Raw genomic sequence first — 16,991 nt, 5'->3', positions numbered from 1 at the left:
CAGAATAATTCCTCTTTGCCACTCTGATCTCCTTTTCCAGTGTGTATTTAGCCTGTTTATACAAGACAGTATCCCCCTTCCTGTGAGCATCTTCTCTGGCCTGACGGAGCTGTCTGAGTTTTGCAGTGAACCATGGTTTGTCATTGTTGTAGGTTAAATGAGTCCTGGTAGGAATGCACATGTCTTCACAGAAACTGATATAAGATGTTACAGTCTCTGTGAGCTCGTCCAGATCGGTGGCAGCAGCTTAAAAACACTCCAATCAGTGAGGTCAAAACAAGTTTGTAAATCCTGCTCTGCTTCATTAGTCCATCTTTTTACAGTCCTTAATACAGGTCTAGCTGATTTCAGTTTCTGTCGGTATAAGATGAACCAAACAGTGATCAGAGAGCCCCAAAGCTGCCCGTGGGACGGAGCGATATGCATTCTTTATTGGGCAGCGTTATGCAAATCTTCCCACATAGTGATGTAGATATGTGGGGGCGTGTTAGAACGAGCCGTTTTAGGTAGGCATGGCTGACTCTTAACTCTTATAAAGAATATCTCTTTGGATTTGAGACTTTAGTCTTTGTAACTTTACAGATCTTCTTTATGCACCAAGAGCTTGTAACCCTCCAAAGAGAAAGGAAAAATTTAAATCGCATCACATGACCCCTTTAAGTAATTTTAAAGGCTATTGTTCACTTACATATTTTTATTATTATAATTATAGGGGACTATGAAATCCGTTTTATTTCCAAATTGAGTTTTTTTTTCCTTTTAAATTTTTCTATACTCTGTTTTAATGGTTAAATTAAATTTTATTAATCAAAAGCCTGTCTAATTAATTGAGTTTTACAGTTTTATCTTTACCAAATTCTGTTTTCCATTATTTTCTGGATTCCATTTTAATGGTTCCATTAAGCTTTTTAATAATCAAAAGCATCTCCAATTAATTGATTTTATTTTTTTAAAAAAAGATTGATTTTTTTTTTCAGAAATACTGCACATTTACATTTTTCTCCTAAATAAATTCTGGTGAATAATATTTCTTGTAAATACGCCTTTAAATAGTGTTTTTTGATTATAATTTTATTATTAGTAAACTAGAACAAGTGGATATGTTGTCACTATAATACTGAACTTTGATTTCAGTGATTTGGACTATGAGATGGACACTTGCTGCTTGCATTTATGTTGCACTTTACTTTTTTTACTTTTGGATTTCATTTGGTTTAATGAAGTATAGTTTAATAAAATATAAGTAAAATTGTTGATTTTTTTTTGCTGGAAATTAATCGTTTAATCGATAAATTAGTCGATAGATTAATCGAAATAAAAATAGACGTTAGTGGCAGCCCTAATATATATACAACAATTTAAAACAATTATTTTAAATTACAGTAAGATTTCGCAATATTCCTGTTTCTATTATTTTTTTTATATTAAATAAATCCAGCCTTGGAAGAAACTTGGGAACCCTGGTCATTAGATCTTGTAAAATCATCATTGATGTCAAACCTAATGCTTAATCTTGATGATTTATATTAGGGCTGGGCTGATATAGCTAAAAAAATGATCAACGATATAATGTTTCATATCGTTCGGTATCAATAATTATTGACATTTTTCATAAACTTTTTTTAGAACAAAAAGCAATAGAATTTGTTTTATTTATTTAACCACTGTATTTATAATTAACACAATTTATTGAGACAAACAACAAATATTTTTTGTTTTAACAATCAAACAATAAAAATTAAACGCATCTAATTTCTAATGTTTTATATGCAGATTAAATATGTATATATTGTATAGGTCTAATTGTTTCCCGAGGCCACGGGAGGGCGCAATGAGCAAAATAATGCAGCACATTTAAATTGTCAACGCAAGGAAGTGACTCTATAAAAATGTGCATTACGTCTAAATTAACTTATAAAAATCATATATAATTTCGTAAATTACATAAACAATTATGAACAAAACAGCATCATGCATTTATGCATTGCTTAATACAAAGAGCTGAAGCACCATTCACACACACTGCATTAAAAAACATATGAGATGCAGTGAAAAGAAATAAACCTCCACAAATTCATGATGTGTTTTCTAAACATTTGAACTATTTTAACTTTGCATGGCTGTCTATACATCTCTGTGAGACGCGAGCGCAGCAGTCATATTTGTCCGTCTAAAAAATGCTCTGAAAATATGCGTTCTGTGTGAATGGCTTGGTTTCGGTTTTAACCCATTCAAGATCTCCGCATTGAGCTTCTGTATTTCTCTAATATTTTTAATGAATAACGCAGCAGCGGCGCGTCTCATGGGCTAGACTAACAAAATATTAAAATGCAACAACGTCACTTACAACATCACCGCATCTTGTGCGCCACTGATGACGCTCCCTGATGCACACCTAACATTCGAATGCAAATGTTTATTTTAAATTCGACTAATATTCATTCTTTATTCACAATCTCCTCATCACGGGCAGTCACAGCATTCAAATCAGCATGTGTTCGTGTTTGTGTGTGCTGTCTGCGTCACTCATAGTACGTGCCTATATCGTGCGCTATATCGAAAAAATTTTCTATCGATATCGAAGAAGGTGTACCGTCGATAAATATCAATACAGTTTTATCGCCCAGGCCTAATTTGTATGTCACTTTTTTGTTGTTATTATTATTATTATATATTATTATCATTATCAGTTTTGGAGCTCACCAGTTCCAGTCCTTATTTACTTTTATCACATGAAAATGAGCAGCTTGGACATTTCACCAAAAATCTACTTATGGGTGAATTGATAGGTAGATGTTTGTATGTGAGCACAAATCAAGTAAAATCATTCTGTGAACAACAAAAAATTTAATGACTCTCAGTGACAGCTGCTGATATGTGTGTCACAGGATGAGTGTGTGATGGATCCAGGCCTTCGAGAAAGGGCTCAGATGCTGTTCCACCTGCTGCTGCGGTACACGACAGACATGCTGGTTTGGGAAGAAACCTATGAGCTATCAGAGGAGCTGAAGCCAAAGTGAGATATACAGTTCCTAAAGCCTCAAGCTGGGAAGTCCAAAATGGGCTCCACCTTCATTTTAAAAAGTTAACGTTGTTTAATGTTGTGTTCAGAGTGAAGGAAGACGCCTACTTCTGTGTGCTCTACAACGATGAACATCACTCATATGATCACGTCATCTACACGCTTCAGCGCGCGATCGCCTGTGACCAGAACCAGGCCCAAATCTACACTGCACTTATTGACAAGGAAGTGAGTCTTCCGAGTGTTCCACATAGTCTTACATGGTCAGCGTATAGACTTTTCATACCTCGTGTTATCATGGTTTCAGGGGCGGAAAGCAGTGAAGAGAGGTACTCTCAGATCCTGTCAACAAGCCAAGGACAACATCAGGGTAAACATACTGGCTACACTCTTCCATCACACACATTTTGTATGCTTTTTGTAGGGCGTAACCATCTTTGCATTTCCTCTGCAGCGTAACTCAGAGCACATTATCCAGATACCTTTGCGGGTGGAGATTCTTCACACTGCTGTAATGGCTCATCAGACCTTCGCCCTCAGACTTGGCGCATGGTTCCAGAAGATCATTGGCTACTTAGGTAGATGATTAGGAGCAGAAAGTGAAGCGAGATTTGGTTTTTATTTATAACCAGTACAGAATAATAATAAATTAAGAAAATATATATATTTCATGACCGTACTAAAATAGGCCTTATAAAGTAATAAAATAAAATAAAATGTTTTGAATTTTGTTCAAATAAATTTTGCTATGTGTGTATATATATATATATATATGAACAAAATATATATATAGCAAAAAGATTTTGCTGCTTGATGTTTTTGTGGAAACTTAATTTTTTTTAAAGGATACTTTAAAAAGTTCAATGAACGGTATTTATTTGAAATATAAATATTTTGTAACATTATAAATATCTTTACTGTGACTGTTGATTCATTTTATGTCCTTGCTGAATAAAGATTTAAGGGGGTCTGAATACTTTCCGTACCCACTGTATATATATATATATATATATCTTACCTCAAACTTTAGAATGGTAGTGTGATAAGAAATCAGGAAAGGTTAATTAAAAAAAGAGAGAGAAATTCAGTTTTTCCAGCAAAGCAATAAATTGCATATTAAAAAGTTATTTTAAATTGCAATATTTCACGATATTGCGGTTTCTACTGGACAAATGAATATATATCAAATTAAGTAACGCACAAATAATTTTGAGGTTTTGTCCTTGTCACTGGTTGTGTAGTTGGCCTCAGGGAGGTATTCTGCCAGGTGGCTTTGGAGCCGGCCGCTGACAACGATCAGCTCTGCCTGATCAGTCGACTTATGCTGCACGACGCCAAACTTTATAAAGGTCAATCTCTACCATTAGATTATGCACTTTTAATACCCTACAAACATTTTTAAATCCGGTAAAATAGTCTTAGTGCTGTATCTAAACCTGATTTCCTGTTACTCTCCTCAGGAGCTCGCAAGGTTGTCCACGAGTTAATTTTCAGTAGTTTACTGATGGACACAGAATTCAAGAGGCAGTTTGCCATGAAATTCACAGCGGTATCCTTTTACATCTGCACATCATTTCACATACGTATACATCATTCTAATGTTTGAGTACTAACAGGAGTATGTCATGTTACAGCACTACAAGCAACTTCAGGAAGACTTTATCAGCGATGACCATCAGAGGAACATCTCAGTCACAGCCTTATCTGTGCAGATCTTCACTGTTCCCACTTTGGTATGATGAACGGCTAGCAGAAATGACATCAAGCATGTTTCTGTAAAGTCGAGCATCTTTCTGTATCCAATAGAATCTAACTAAAACTGACTTCTAACTAAATATTAGGGATGCTCCGATCAGGATTTTTGCAGCCGATACTGAGTACCGATTTCTTGTCATGGTGATCGGCCGATTCTGATGCTTCGAGCTTTATGTAGACGGTTTCATCGGGCGCACGCGCCTGGCCGAAGTTAACTTCTGGTCTGTATTTGTTTATCAGTCTGGCTATGGCACCGGCTACAAACGCAGTTAAAGTTAAGGTGATGAGCAGACTGAAGTTGTTAATCCGCGGGTTGGTTAATAAAAAATGCATTGTGATTATTTGCGGGTGGATAAAATAAATCATAAATGATGCAAATATTGCAAATATTAACTAATTAACTAATTAAGCTAATTAACTAAAATATTTTTTTTCTAGAGGCAGACGATTTCGCGCGCACCTGTTCGGGAACTGAAGTTGTTAATCCGCGGGTTGGTTAATAAAAAATGCATTGTGATTATTTGCGGGTGGATAAAATAAATCATAAATGATGCAAATATTAACTAATTAACTAATTAAGCTAATTAACTAAAATATTTTTTTTCTAGAGGCAGACGATTTCACGCGCACCTGTTCGGGAAGCTGCAGTGACAGAAGCAGTGACATTCCAGATAAAGTTTGAAAGGAGTAAAGCCGGTGTTAATGCTATTGAGTAGGCTAATATGGCCAAAGAAGATATTTTGTTTTATAAATAACAGCCCACGATCAGCATATTATGTTACCGTTATTCCTTACGGCTCCGACGAGGTTTTGTTCCGTCCTTCACACTGTGACAACTCAGAAACGTGCCGCGGCTGGCTCATAAACACGAGCACTGACTAGAGCGGCCGCGATCAGCTCCGGTGGCCTTAGAGCCGTAACGCGCCGCAGACGCGTGCAGTGAGGCGCAGATCAGCTCTAACGTCACTGAATCTGCTGTTAAAAATGAACCATCTAGGCCTATTTATCATATCATTATGCAAAACATACGCGACAAATAGCGAATTTTTCATTGTTTCTCGAAACGTCATAGCATTTCTACACCAGCTATGACATGACTGTGGCGCCAAATCATTTATGTCCCCACGCATCATGTACGTCGTCACGCGTTGACGTCATCGAATTGTGATCGGTTCGTGAGATCGGCCAAGTTAGTGAGTACCGATCGAGTCATAAAATGTGATTATCGGCCGATACCGATCTCCGACCGATCGATTGGAGCATCCCTACTAAATATGCATTGATACTCATACTTTTATCAGTCAGATACTTTTCCCTGTAATTATGAATTTCCTGCTTGTATACTTTGTTACAAGTAATTGCAAAGAAATTCTGTTTTTTTTTGTGCGTGTTTGTATACAGCTTGTGAGAATGCAGCACATACTTTATATAGGGCCCTGTGAAAATGTGGTCGGAATCGCATAATCCAATCATAAAAATAAAATTTACTGTAAAAGGCAGAGGTGAAATCAAAATGCGATATGGACTAGTGTCTGTGAATATTAAGCCGCAGAAAAACTATTTAAATATGAATCCTGCATGTTCTGTGTGTCTCTGTGTAAATGAATGGAGCAGGCGAGTGGTTTCGTTTACTACACACATACAGAAGCGCGTGTGACGCTAGCAGCATTTTCAGTTTTTTTTTTTTCTTTTTAAAAACAATTATTTAGAGATGCTTTTGATTATTAAAATTTAATGAAACCATTAAAATGGAATCCAGAAAAGTAATGGAAAACACAGAATTTTGTAATAATAAAACTAAATTTGAGAAAAAAATAAAATGCATTTCATGGGGCCTTAATTTTTGTTAAACGTTTAATAAATTGCTGTTAAATTGTGTAAGTTTCATGATTTCAATTAATTTGACATGCATAACAATTTACTTTAACCATTAAAACCGAGTCTATACAAATTAAAAAGGAGAAGAAAAAAACAGAATCCAGAAAAATTCAAATGGAAAAAAAACGGAATTTGGCCAAAAATAAAACGGATTTCATAGGGCCCTAATACGTTATGAACTGCATTCTGGCACATTTTGGAACAGGACAGATTTTATGCTTTGTTTTTATTGTTTGTAGCATATGTTTTGACTTTACTGTACTGTAGATACTATTTGTACTTGGTCTTGATGTTTTGATGCATCTCAGTCTTTAGGCTTTAGAGTTCGCTCAAAAAGGAAAATTATAATTTTATAATTTACTCACCCTCACATCATGTCAAATCTGTATGAATTTCTTTCAGTAGAACACAAAAACATGTTTGAAAGAATATCCTGGGATTTTTTATCAATATTATGAAAGTAAATGTTAACGTTGGCTATCACACTCTAAAATGACAACAAAAAAAGTATTTATTATTAATGAATCAGTCGATCTTGTTCACAAAACTTGTGTAAATTATTGATTCTTGAGCCAGATGTTGTTCTTGTGTTCATTTTTATGGAGCTTTAGCATCCTGAAATCTTCAGCACCCATTCATTGCAGTGGCATTAAAAATAACCATAATATATAAGAAAATGCTAGTCCTTTTTTGTTTCATAAAAGAAAGAAAGTCTTACAAATTGGAATTATATGGCACAAGTAAACAATGGGAACTAATATTCAGGGAACTAACACACCCTTAAAGTTAATTTAAAAGTTGAAGGTAAATGTTAAGTTTTCCATCTCTGTTTTTTTTTCTCAGGCCAGGCAGTTGATAGAGGAGGGCAGTGTCATCAAGGTCATTATAGACACTGTAATGGATATGATGAGTGCACATCTGGACAGCAACAACCGCTTCCAATTCCAGGGCCACAACCCTGACAAGTTCTTCCGGGTTCAAGTTATCTTCCATGACCTCAGGTCTACACACAACCCTTGAATTATGGAAAATAAAATCATCTCATTAATTGGCTCAATGTTGATTGGTTCCATTGTGATGTTATCAGGTACATTCTAATCAGTAAGCCCTCTGTGTGGACTGAGACGTTGAGGGTGAAGTTCCTCGAAGGTTTACGCGTCTTTCTTCGCTTCTTATGTTGTATGCAGGTAATGCTTTCTCTTGGCAAAAGGATCTTAATTTGGTTTGATCTGTAGCCTTATTGAATCTCGTTCTTTGGTGGCAGGGGATGGAGGAGGTGAAGAGGCAGCTTGGTCAGCATGTTGAGGTGGAGCCCGAGTGGGAGGCGGGATTTACCCTCCAGATGCAGCTGCGCCACATTCTCACCATGTTTCAGGACTGGTGTTCTTCTGACGTGAGTCACAACTAGTCAGGCATCTTGCTTTTCTATATTGCTTTTTTGGGGTAAAATACATAAGAAATTGGTGATTATGGAAAATTAATAAAACATGATATATTGTATAAAATCAATATACTTCTGTTGAAAAGATTGTTTTTTTTAATTGTTGTTATTTTATTTTATTTTGAATTCTATGCTTATCAAGGCTGCTTACCAAAAATTTAAAATAGCTTCTTTTTTAGAATCTGAATATATTTGAAAATGTAACTTTTCCTGTGATGGCAAATCACTTTTTTTTATCAATTTAATGCATCCTTGCTGAGTAAAAGTATTAATTTAATTAAAAAATAAAAACTTACTGACACCAAACTTTTTGGTAACATGTTAAATGAACATGAGTGTTTTTTTGTTTTGTTTTTTAGCAAAATTATTATTATTATTATATTTCCCCCAACTCCCCACACATGCAAACATATTGTAAGGGAACCCTTTTTTGTACAGACCCGGGTTAAGTTGCATCTTGATTTCAGTTTTACTTAAATTTTCCCCAAATTGGATGTTTTACTCCAGTCTGTTCTAAGATTTGAATCCGTTCTAAGATTTTAACATGTATACAGCAAAATATAAGAACTTTAAGACTCAGTGAACAGGTACAGCTGCGATATAATAACCTTTTGTTTCAAAGATATAAATTTGAGCAAAATATATCTAACAGTCATGACTAGTTAATTTAATAACCAGTTAATAAAGGTCAATTTAGACATTTAAAATATGCCAAGGTCCAGTCTAAGTAGTCTATATATCAGTCTTTCTAGATTTTGACATTGCAGTGCAAACTGGTAACTCAGACTTTACTCATATACTCAAAATCTATTAAATAATGTTTAAATAGACAAATATGTCTTGTTTCCCGAAATGGGGCAATTATTGGATGGTCTTGTTTCAAATAAACATCTATTATTCTGTAGTTATAAAATTTGGTGAGTAAATTCAAACACCCATGAGTGGAGCGTTTCCATTTTAGTGAATGGGTTGCGACACCACATGGCAAACACCTAATGTGAATGCTGTAATCTGTTAGTTAAAGGGTGTCAAAATGAAAACACACTGCCCACATAAGTCAATCTATTCTACTTGTGTTAGTTAAACAAACTCTGTGCTAAAACAACATGTGCTTTATTACCAGACATTATGTTTTATAATCAGAAAATACGTAATGTTCCCAAAATCAAGTACAAATCAATTTCAGGTTACAGAATGTAAACCTAATGCTGAGACAAAGCACTTCAATTGACTACAGTCTACTTTTAAAGCCATTACTGTTGCTTTACTGATTAGCTTGCAAATCTTGTTTATCCACTGGTTAATGAATGACCTGGATATGTGACACTGTGTATGTGTTGTGTTATTTACCCACAGGAGAGGGTTCTGTTGTTGGCCTTTCAGGAGTGTCACAGAGCTCTAATGTCCTGCACCAACCAGCCCTTCCGCAGAGAGCCGACAGACAGCTACATGTGCAAGCAGATCCTCCACGCACGGCTGTATAAAGTCTCCCAGGAGCCCGTCTCCATCCATCTGCCCATCTCTAGACTCCTGGCCGGTTAGCAGAATTGTTGAATCCCTGTATTAGAAGTCAGACTTTTGGGGGTTTCTAACTGGTGATGTCTTAAAATGACACAGGAAGTAATGTCTGTGGTATCTTCAAAAATGGGGTGTTACATGGTTACATTAAAGAGAAGGTTAACTCATTTTCAAAACTTCTCTTATTTTTTCCCACTAACATTCTTCTCTTTTTTTCAAAAGTGAACATTGGGTCACACTTTATTTTAAGGTTCAGTTCTCGCTATTAACAAACCATTAACTACAACTTTTGCCTCAATAAACTCCTAATTTGCTGCTTATTAATAATTAGTAAAGTAGTTGTTAGATTTAGGTATTAGGTAGGATTAGGGATGTAGAATATGGTCATGTAGAATATGTGCTTTATAAGCACTAGTAAACAGCCAAAATGTTAATAATAGGTATGCTAATTAGTAGCAAGAATTGGTCCTTATACTAAAGTTTTTTTTTCTTCATAAATTTCATTGTTAAATATATTGAAATAAAAATGGTTATTTAAAAAAAAATAAAAAAATCCTGTGATGACAAAGCTGATTTAATTTTCTTCAGTGTCAAATGATCCTTCAGAAATCATTCTAATTAAAAAAAAAATCTTATAAATAAAGCTAAAAACTCACGTGTCCACCCTCTGGCCCGTTTCTTGTGTGTCACTGGCTGCAAAGTACAACATGAAACCGCAGTGATGATACTTCGTAGTGAATTCAAACATCCATGAGTGGAGCGTTTTCATTTGAATGAATGGGATGTGACACCACATGGCAAACTCCAGTGTGAATGCTGTGATCTGTTAGTTTAATGGGCGTTGAAATGAAAACGTACTACTCGCATAAGTCAAACGATTCTACTTGGTTATAAGAAACTCAATGCTAAAACAGCATGTGCTTTATTTCCCGACATTGTTTTATAATCAGAAAACAATGTTCCCAAAATAAAGTAAAACATGTTCCCAAAAAAAAGTAAAAATCAACTTCAGGTTACAGAAAGTCTCTGTGTGATGCTGAGACAAAGCACTTAAATAGACCAGTCTACTTTAAAGCCATTACTGTTGCTTGTCTGATTAGCTTACAAATCTTGTTTATCCACTGGTTAATGAATGACCTGGATATGTGACACTGTGTATGTGTTGTGTTATTTACCCACAGGAGAGGGTTCTGTTGTTGGCCTTTCAGGAGTGTCACAGAGCTCTAATGTCCTGCACCAACCAGCCCTTCCGCAGAGAGCCGACAGACAGCTACATGTGCAAGCAGATCCTCCACGCACGGCTGTATAAAGTCTCCCAGGAGCCCGTCTCCATCCATCTGCCCATCTCTAGACTCCTGGCCGGTTAGCAGAATTGTTGAATCCCTGTATTAGAAGTCAGACTTTTGGGGGTTTCTAACTGGTGATGTCTTAAAATGACACAGGAAGTAATGTCTGTGGTATCTTCAAAAATGGGGTGTTACATGGTTACATTAAAGAGAAGGTTAACTCATTTTCAAAACTTCTCTTATTTTTTCCCACTAACATTCTTCTCTTTTTTTCAAAAGTGAACATTGGGTCACACTTTATTTTAAGGTTCAGTTCTCGCTATTAACAAACCATTAACTACAACTTTTGCCTCAATAAACTCCTAATTTGCTGCTTATTAATAATTAGTAAAGTAGTTGTTAGATTTAGGTATTAGGTAGGATTAGGGATGTAGAATATGGTCATGTAGAATATGTGCTTTATAAGCACTAGTAAACAGCCAAAATGTTAATAATAGGTATGCTAATTAGTAGCAAGAATTGGTCCTTATACTAAAGTTTTTTTTTCTTCATAAATTTCATTGTTAAATATATTGAAATAAAAATGGTTATTTAAAAAAAAATAAAAAAATCCTGTGATGACAAAGCTGATTTAATTTTCTTCAGTGTCAAATGATCCTTCAGAAATCATTCTAATTAAAAAAAAAATCTTATAGTTTTTTTGAAAGCAGTTGTAACTGCTTAATATTTTTGTGACAGCTGTACTTTTTAAAATAATTATGATGAAATAAAAAGTTCAAAAGAACTGCATTTATTTAAAATAGAAATATTTTCTAGCATATTTTTGTAAAATCTTTTATAAAACCGTTTACTATTACTTTTGATCAGTTTAATGCAGCCTTTAATAGAAGTATTCATTTCTTTCAAAACGGATAAAGATCTGTAAATTATTGGAACTCATGAAAGTGTACCAATGATTGTGGCTGGTTTATTATTTTCTTTCTTTTTTTTGGTGGTCACTGCAATACTCTGTGTCTGTATCTGTTCTCAGGTTTATATGTGCAGCTGTGCCAGACTGGAGCAATCCAATACCTCCCTGACTTTGTGGATCCTGTGAGTACATCATTAATTAATAAAATGAAGCTGTAATGTGTGAATGTCTAGCACTGTCGTTTACAGGTGTGTATTTGTGTGTGTTTCAGGTGCAGCTGAACTTCACTGAGCTGGCGGAGCAGCCTCTGCGCTGTGTTGTGCTGGCGGCTCAGGTGTGTGCTGACATGTGGCGCAGAAACGGCCTGTCGCTCGTCAGCCAGGTGAGTGTCACCAATTCCACTTTTTCACTTGTTAAAAAAAGAAAAATCACTAAAAACATGAAAGTAGAGTATATTTGTAAATACAATCATTTGTCATTCTCTGAAAAACCTGCATGTTCAAAATCTGAACATGAAAAAAGTCTCCAAATAAGCTGTTGGATAATCAACTGATATTTCCAACACATCCATTGTTTCATTTTAACATCTTGTACATCTATATGTGGCATGACATGGCCTTTAATGGTTATTGATGCTGTCTAAATTGTATTTTTATTTTTTGAGTGTTACAGTATTGTATATTGGAGGGGTAAAAAACTGCTTCCAAAATGGACCCCAATCATTTCCTCATGCTTGTTCTTTTGAGATTTGAACTCTTTGATATTTTTAATGGCAACTCCTCCAGTAAAGATCAGGTGAGTGAGAGAAGGTGAGGTGAATATGTATAGTTCTGTAGCAGCTTCTCCAAAACTGATCAATACATGCCTAATAAATAAATCATTTATATTTAAATAATAAATCATTTATTTATACTTTTTGTCATTGGTTTTGATTGGTTTCTGTGCCTTTTTTTCATCACACAGGAAGTACTGAAACAGTGGAATAGGTTAACGGAGGAGATGCTTTACCTGATAATCATCATTGTAGGTAAGTTCTGACCTTTTATTTATTTTTATTTTTTTGTCATTTGCTGCCCTTAGTTGATGTGTTATCAGTTGTTTTATGTAAATGGGTTGACTGGGGACACTGCCTTTGTTTTGCCTCTGATATATATTTTGCATGTGAAATATGCAGGTGAACGGTATGTGCCTGGAATCAGTCATGTGACTAAGGAGGATGTGACTATGAGGGAGGTCATCCATCTGCTTTGTATTCAACCCATGGCTCATAGCAGCCTGGTTAAAAGCCTGCCTGAAAATGTAAGAATTGTATTTTTGTTGTGTTGTGTGTTGTGTTTTATTGTGTCTTTTTTGTGTTGTGTTTGTTGTGTTTTGTTTTGTTGTGTCTTTTTTGTTGTATTTTGTTGTGTCTTTTTTGTGTTGTGTTTGTTGTGTCATTTTTGTGTTGTGTTTATTGTGTTGTGTTGTGTTGTGTTTGTTGTTTTGTTTTGTGTTGTGTTTTGTTGTGTATTTTTTGTGATGTGTATTGTTTTGTTTTATTTTGCTGTAAAATTGTGGCAGCCCAATATTTACGTACATTAACTGACCAGTTTTAAGTACATTATCTGACTGTGAACCCATGATCCAGAGGGTATGGCTCTTACTGTCCTGCCTACACCATTTCTCACCGTTTCAGTAACGTAAATGTAGTTATTTTTTAAACTTAAATAATTATTGCATTTGCATTTTTAAGAACATAATTCAATTGCATGGACTATTGCTGTTGCTGTTTTCATGGTGAGTTTGTTTGATGTGAGATTTGACAAATGTGATTTATTTTTTTAACTCGCTTGTATGGCTTTAGGCCCTTCACCTTGTAGGCCAGGCTCTACTGGAGGAAAAAACACAGTTGGAAAGCAGCAGTACTGAGGAAGTGACCTTTGACTTTAGTCTGAAAGCACAAAGTAAGATCTCACCCTTTGTTTTTTCTGAAATGGTGCAGACCCCGTCTGGCTGCCGGTTTCATTGGTCTACTTAATCACAATGTCAAAGTTCAGACTTCATGGATTCAGATCAGAATTCAGAAAAATCGTGGATGAATTTGTTTGCAACAAACAGTAATGCTATCTATCAAAATACGGTAGGGTTGTATCGATATACCGGTATGACAGTTTATCACGGTTTGAACGTGCATGGTTATCATACTGTAAACATTTGCATATCTACGGTTAAAAAAAAATTAAAAATCTCACCTGCGCAAATGCAACTTATTTCCGTTCGGCTGCTTCACTCTGCATTCAATTGGCTGCTTACACGCACGTACAGAGGAGAAAATGACAGAGACAGAGATAATATCTAATCTCCATCCCCGCCGTTAAAAAAAAAGTAAAAATCTGCAGTATGGGAATACTTTAGATATTAAAAAACGAACGCGGGGTTGTCCTTGAGGACAGATCCAATTTGCAAAACATGTGGACGCAAAGTGGCTGCAAAAGTGGGCAACATCTTTGCTCATATTTGCGGACACCATCCCTCTGTGCAGATAAAGGTGTGTCGCATTTATAAATAGTTATAAATTAAGGCCGTATGATTTCCGTGAAGCAGAGGGAATCCCGGTGCAGTTGTGAACATGGAATTTACAGTATAACGAGGATGTCACGTAAAACGAGCAATATGATGGATAAATCAAAAGTAGATATGATATGTGTCTGTGAAGCGTGAAGAGACTGCTATATGAATAATCTGTTTGTTAGTGCATGTCTCTAAGTGGCGCCGTTTTATCTACTACACACTGAAGTACGCATTGTTACGCACGTTTTAGCGTCTATATAAACATGAACTTCACCAGAGCTGCTCCGTTTGAGGTGGTGAAGTGTCTTCGAGAGAAATCCGGTCCTGTAGCTTCATTTTCTGTGGATCACAGCATGTTGGAGGAGGTAATGGCACAGATTCAAACACAGAGGGTCTCAGTCGCAATGCTTCCATGACGTTGAGGTGTTTAAAGAGTGTCGTCTCTGCTCAGAGTGTGCAGGATAAAGAGAAGGCCGAGCGCAAGAGGAAAGCTGAAGCTGCTAAAGCCCACAGACAGAAGATCATGGCTCAGATGTCGGCCATGCAGAAGAACTTCATAGAGTCCAACAAGATGCTTTATGACAACGTGCCTGAGAGCTCGAGTCAGAGCGACACCGCCGCGTCTGTGGACAGGTCACCACTCTCTTTTGTCTTTCTCTCTTTCTTTTGCTGTTTACTATACTTTCTGTCTGTGACTTTTTATTTTTATTTTTTTGTTCTTTCAGTCTTTCTCTCTTGCTTTTGATTTCTTTCACTTTCTCTTATACTTACACTTTCACTTTGCACTGCTTTTCCTTTTTTTGTGCTTTCACTTATTTTTGCATTTATTAATGATTGCACTTTTACTGTTATTTTATTTATTTTTTATGTTCTGTTATATAATTTAGTTCTTATTTATCTTTATTCTCGTTTCTTTGTTCTTTGCGCCATTCATTTTCTTTCATTTTTCCCTTTTTGTTCTTTCATTTGTCCCATTTGCCAGTTTCTTTCACTTTCTTTTATTTTAATATTTTGCTTTATTTTACTTTTAGCCTTTTAATTGATGTGGTCTTTCTTTCTTTCTTTCTTTCTTTCTTTCTTTCTTTCTTTCTTTTGCTTCTTATCTTCACTCCTTTGCCTGTTCTTTATTTGTTTACCAATGTTTTCATTTGTTTCAATTCATTTCACTTTCTCTTACTTTCTTTTGCTTTCACTTTTTTTTTACTGTTTTTCTTTCTTTTAGTCTTTTTATTGCACTTTTTCACTTCCATTTGTTGTTTTTAACACTTTCCCTCTCCTTTGTCTTTCTTTTTTGCTCCTTCCTTTAGTTTTTTTTACTCATTCTTTTAATTTTTCATTCTTTCACTTTCACTTTTTTGTGCCTTTCACTTTCTTTCACACTTGCTTTCAGTTCATTACATTTATGCTTTCACTTTCTTTTTTTAGTTTTATTTTCTTTCATTCTTATTCCTATGTAGTTTCTTGGCATTCTCTTTTTTCCTTATTTTTCTTTTATTCGTCTTTTACTTTTCATTTTCCCAGTTTTTGGACCTGTCGTTATTCTAATCTCTCCTTTGCTCTTTACTTCCTTTCACTTTTCTTTCTTTTGCATTTTAACTTTTTTTTACGCTTTAATTTTTATGTCTTTTAATTTTTTTTTATTATTACCAGTATTTCTTTTTCCTTGTTCTTTTGTCACTTTGTCTTTTCTTTTCAGTTTTCCCACTATTTCATTCTTTTGCTCTTTTATCCCTCAAAAGCTGACTATCACAGTCATTTACAGTAATATAATTTCTGCGAACACCCTTCAAATGTCTGTATGTCTAAGTGAAATCCACTCTGTGTGTGTGTGTGTGTGTGTGTGTGTGTGTGTGTGCAGCTGCAGGATGGATGTGGATGAGAGCAGGGTGGCTGTGGGGCCTCAGCAGGGCGTTTGTTCCACAGACTGGGAGGCTCAAATCTGCATCCTATGTCAGGAGGAGCAGGAGGTTCAGGCTCAGGCACCAGCCATGGTCCTCACAGCATGTGTGCAAAGATCTACTGTTCTCACCCAGAACCGTGGAAAGACACTCTCCCCTAAAGGTGAATGATGCCTCATACTTTACCTCTCAAGTACCTTTATTGTGATAAGCAGGAAGTGTTGACATTAAGCATGTATGAATTCCTTGCACATGTTATGATGATTTATTATTCATTTAAGATGTAAGCATTACCGATGGGAATTCTGCTAATGTGATGCTGAATCAGACTGTTTTCTCTTCTTTTTTGTAAAACGGTAGGCAGCTATCCCCTGTTCATGCCCCCTGATCTGGCTGTGGGGACACACACCGGCAGCTGTGGGCATGTGATGCACGCCACCTGCTGGCAAAAGTCAGTTAATGCTTAAATAAAAAAAAAATTCATTTGGGATGCTTAAACCAAACAAATCCACTCAGCCTTTACATCTTCATGTCTTTTTGCTGTTTGTAGGTACTTTGAAGCTGTGCAGAACACCACTCGGAATCGGCTGCATGCAGATCTGATCATAGACCTGGAGAACGGCGAGTACATGTGTCCACTCTGCAAGTCCCTCTGTAACACGGTCATTCCTCTGATCCCTGTGGAGCCCAGCAAGCTTAACTAGTACGGCACCATTACTAACCTTATTATGTT

The 16,991-nt window shown here is 35.8% G+C and overlaps 1 protein-coding gene across 1 annotated transcript in view; it reads left to right on the top strand.

Moving 5' to 3' along the window:
* LOC107569007 (E3 ubiquitin-protein ligase UBR1-like) overlaps window positions 1–16,991 on the top strand; it is a 45,405-nt gene that overhangs the window by 12,500 nt on the left and 15,914 nt on the right. The window contains exons 5-26 of the mRNA XM_016255004.1: window positions 2,889–3,016; window positions 3,112–3,250; window positions 3,330–3,392; window positions 3,477–3,600; window positions 4,264–4,371; window positions 4,483–4,571; window positions 4,657–4,755; window positions 7,499–7,656; window positions 7,743–7,842; window positions 7,920–8,048; window positions 9,453–9,633; window positions 11,931–11,992; window positions 12,082–12,192; window positions 12,507–12,605; window positions 12,774–12,837; window positions 12,985–13,109; window positions 13,654–13,753; window positions 14,640–14,725; window positions 14,812–14,993; window positions 16,219–16,421; window positions 16,619–16,709; window positions 16,809–16,948. Coding sequence (XP_016110490.1) covers window positions 2,889–3,016; window positions 3,112–3,250; window positions 3,330–3,392; window positions 3,477–3,600; window positions 4,264–4,371; window positions 4,483–4,571; window positions 4,657–4,755; window positions 7,499–7,656; window positions 7,743–7,842; window positions 7,920–8,048; window positions 9,453–9,633; window positions 11,931–11,992; window positions 12,082–12,192; window positions 12,507–12,605; window positions 12,774–12,837; window positions 12,985–13,109; window positions 13,654–13,753; window positions 14,640–14,725; window positions 14,812–14,993; window positions 16,219–16,421; window positions 16,619–16,709; window positions 16,809–16,948 — 2,581 coding nt within the window. The remainder of the gene's footprint in view (window positions 1–2,888; window positions 3,017–3,111; window positions 3,251–3,329; window positions 3,393–3,476; window positions 3,601–4,263; window positions 4,372–4,482; window positions 4,572–4,656; window positions 4,756–7,498; window positions 7,657–7,742; window positions 7,843–7,919; window positions 8,049–9,452; window positions 9,634–11,930; window positions 11,993–12,081; window positions 12,193–12,506; window positions 12,606–12,773; window positions 12,838–12,984; window positions 13,110–13,653; window positions 13,754–14,639; window positions 14,726–14,811; window positions 14,994–16,218; window positions 16,422–16,618; window positions 16,710–16,808; window positions 16,949–16,991) is intronic.

Source organism: Sinocyclocheilus grahami, unplaced genomic scaffold (genome assembly GCF_001515645.1).
Source record: "Sinocyclocheilus grahami isolate Dianchi unplaced genomic scaffold, SAMN03320097.WGS_v1.1 scaffold1302.1, whole genome shotgun sequence".
Lineage (NCBI taxonomy): Eukaryota > Metazoa > Chordata > Actinopteri > Cypriniformes > Cyprinidae > Sinocyclocheilus > Sinocyclocheilus grahami.
The sequence above is the reverse complement of the archived record's forward strand: the minus strand, read 5'-3'. Positions and strand labels throughout refer to the sequence as shown.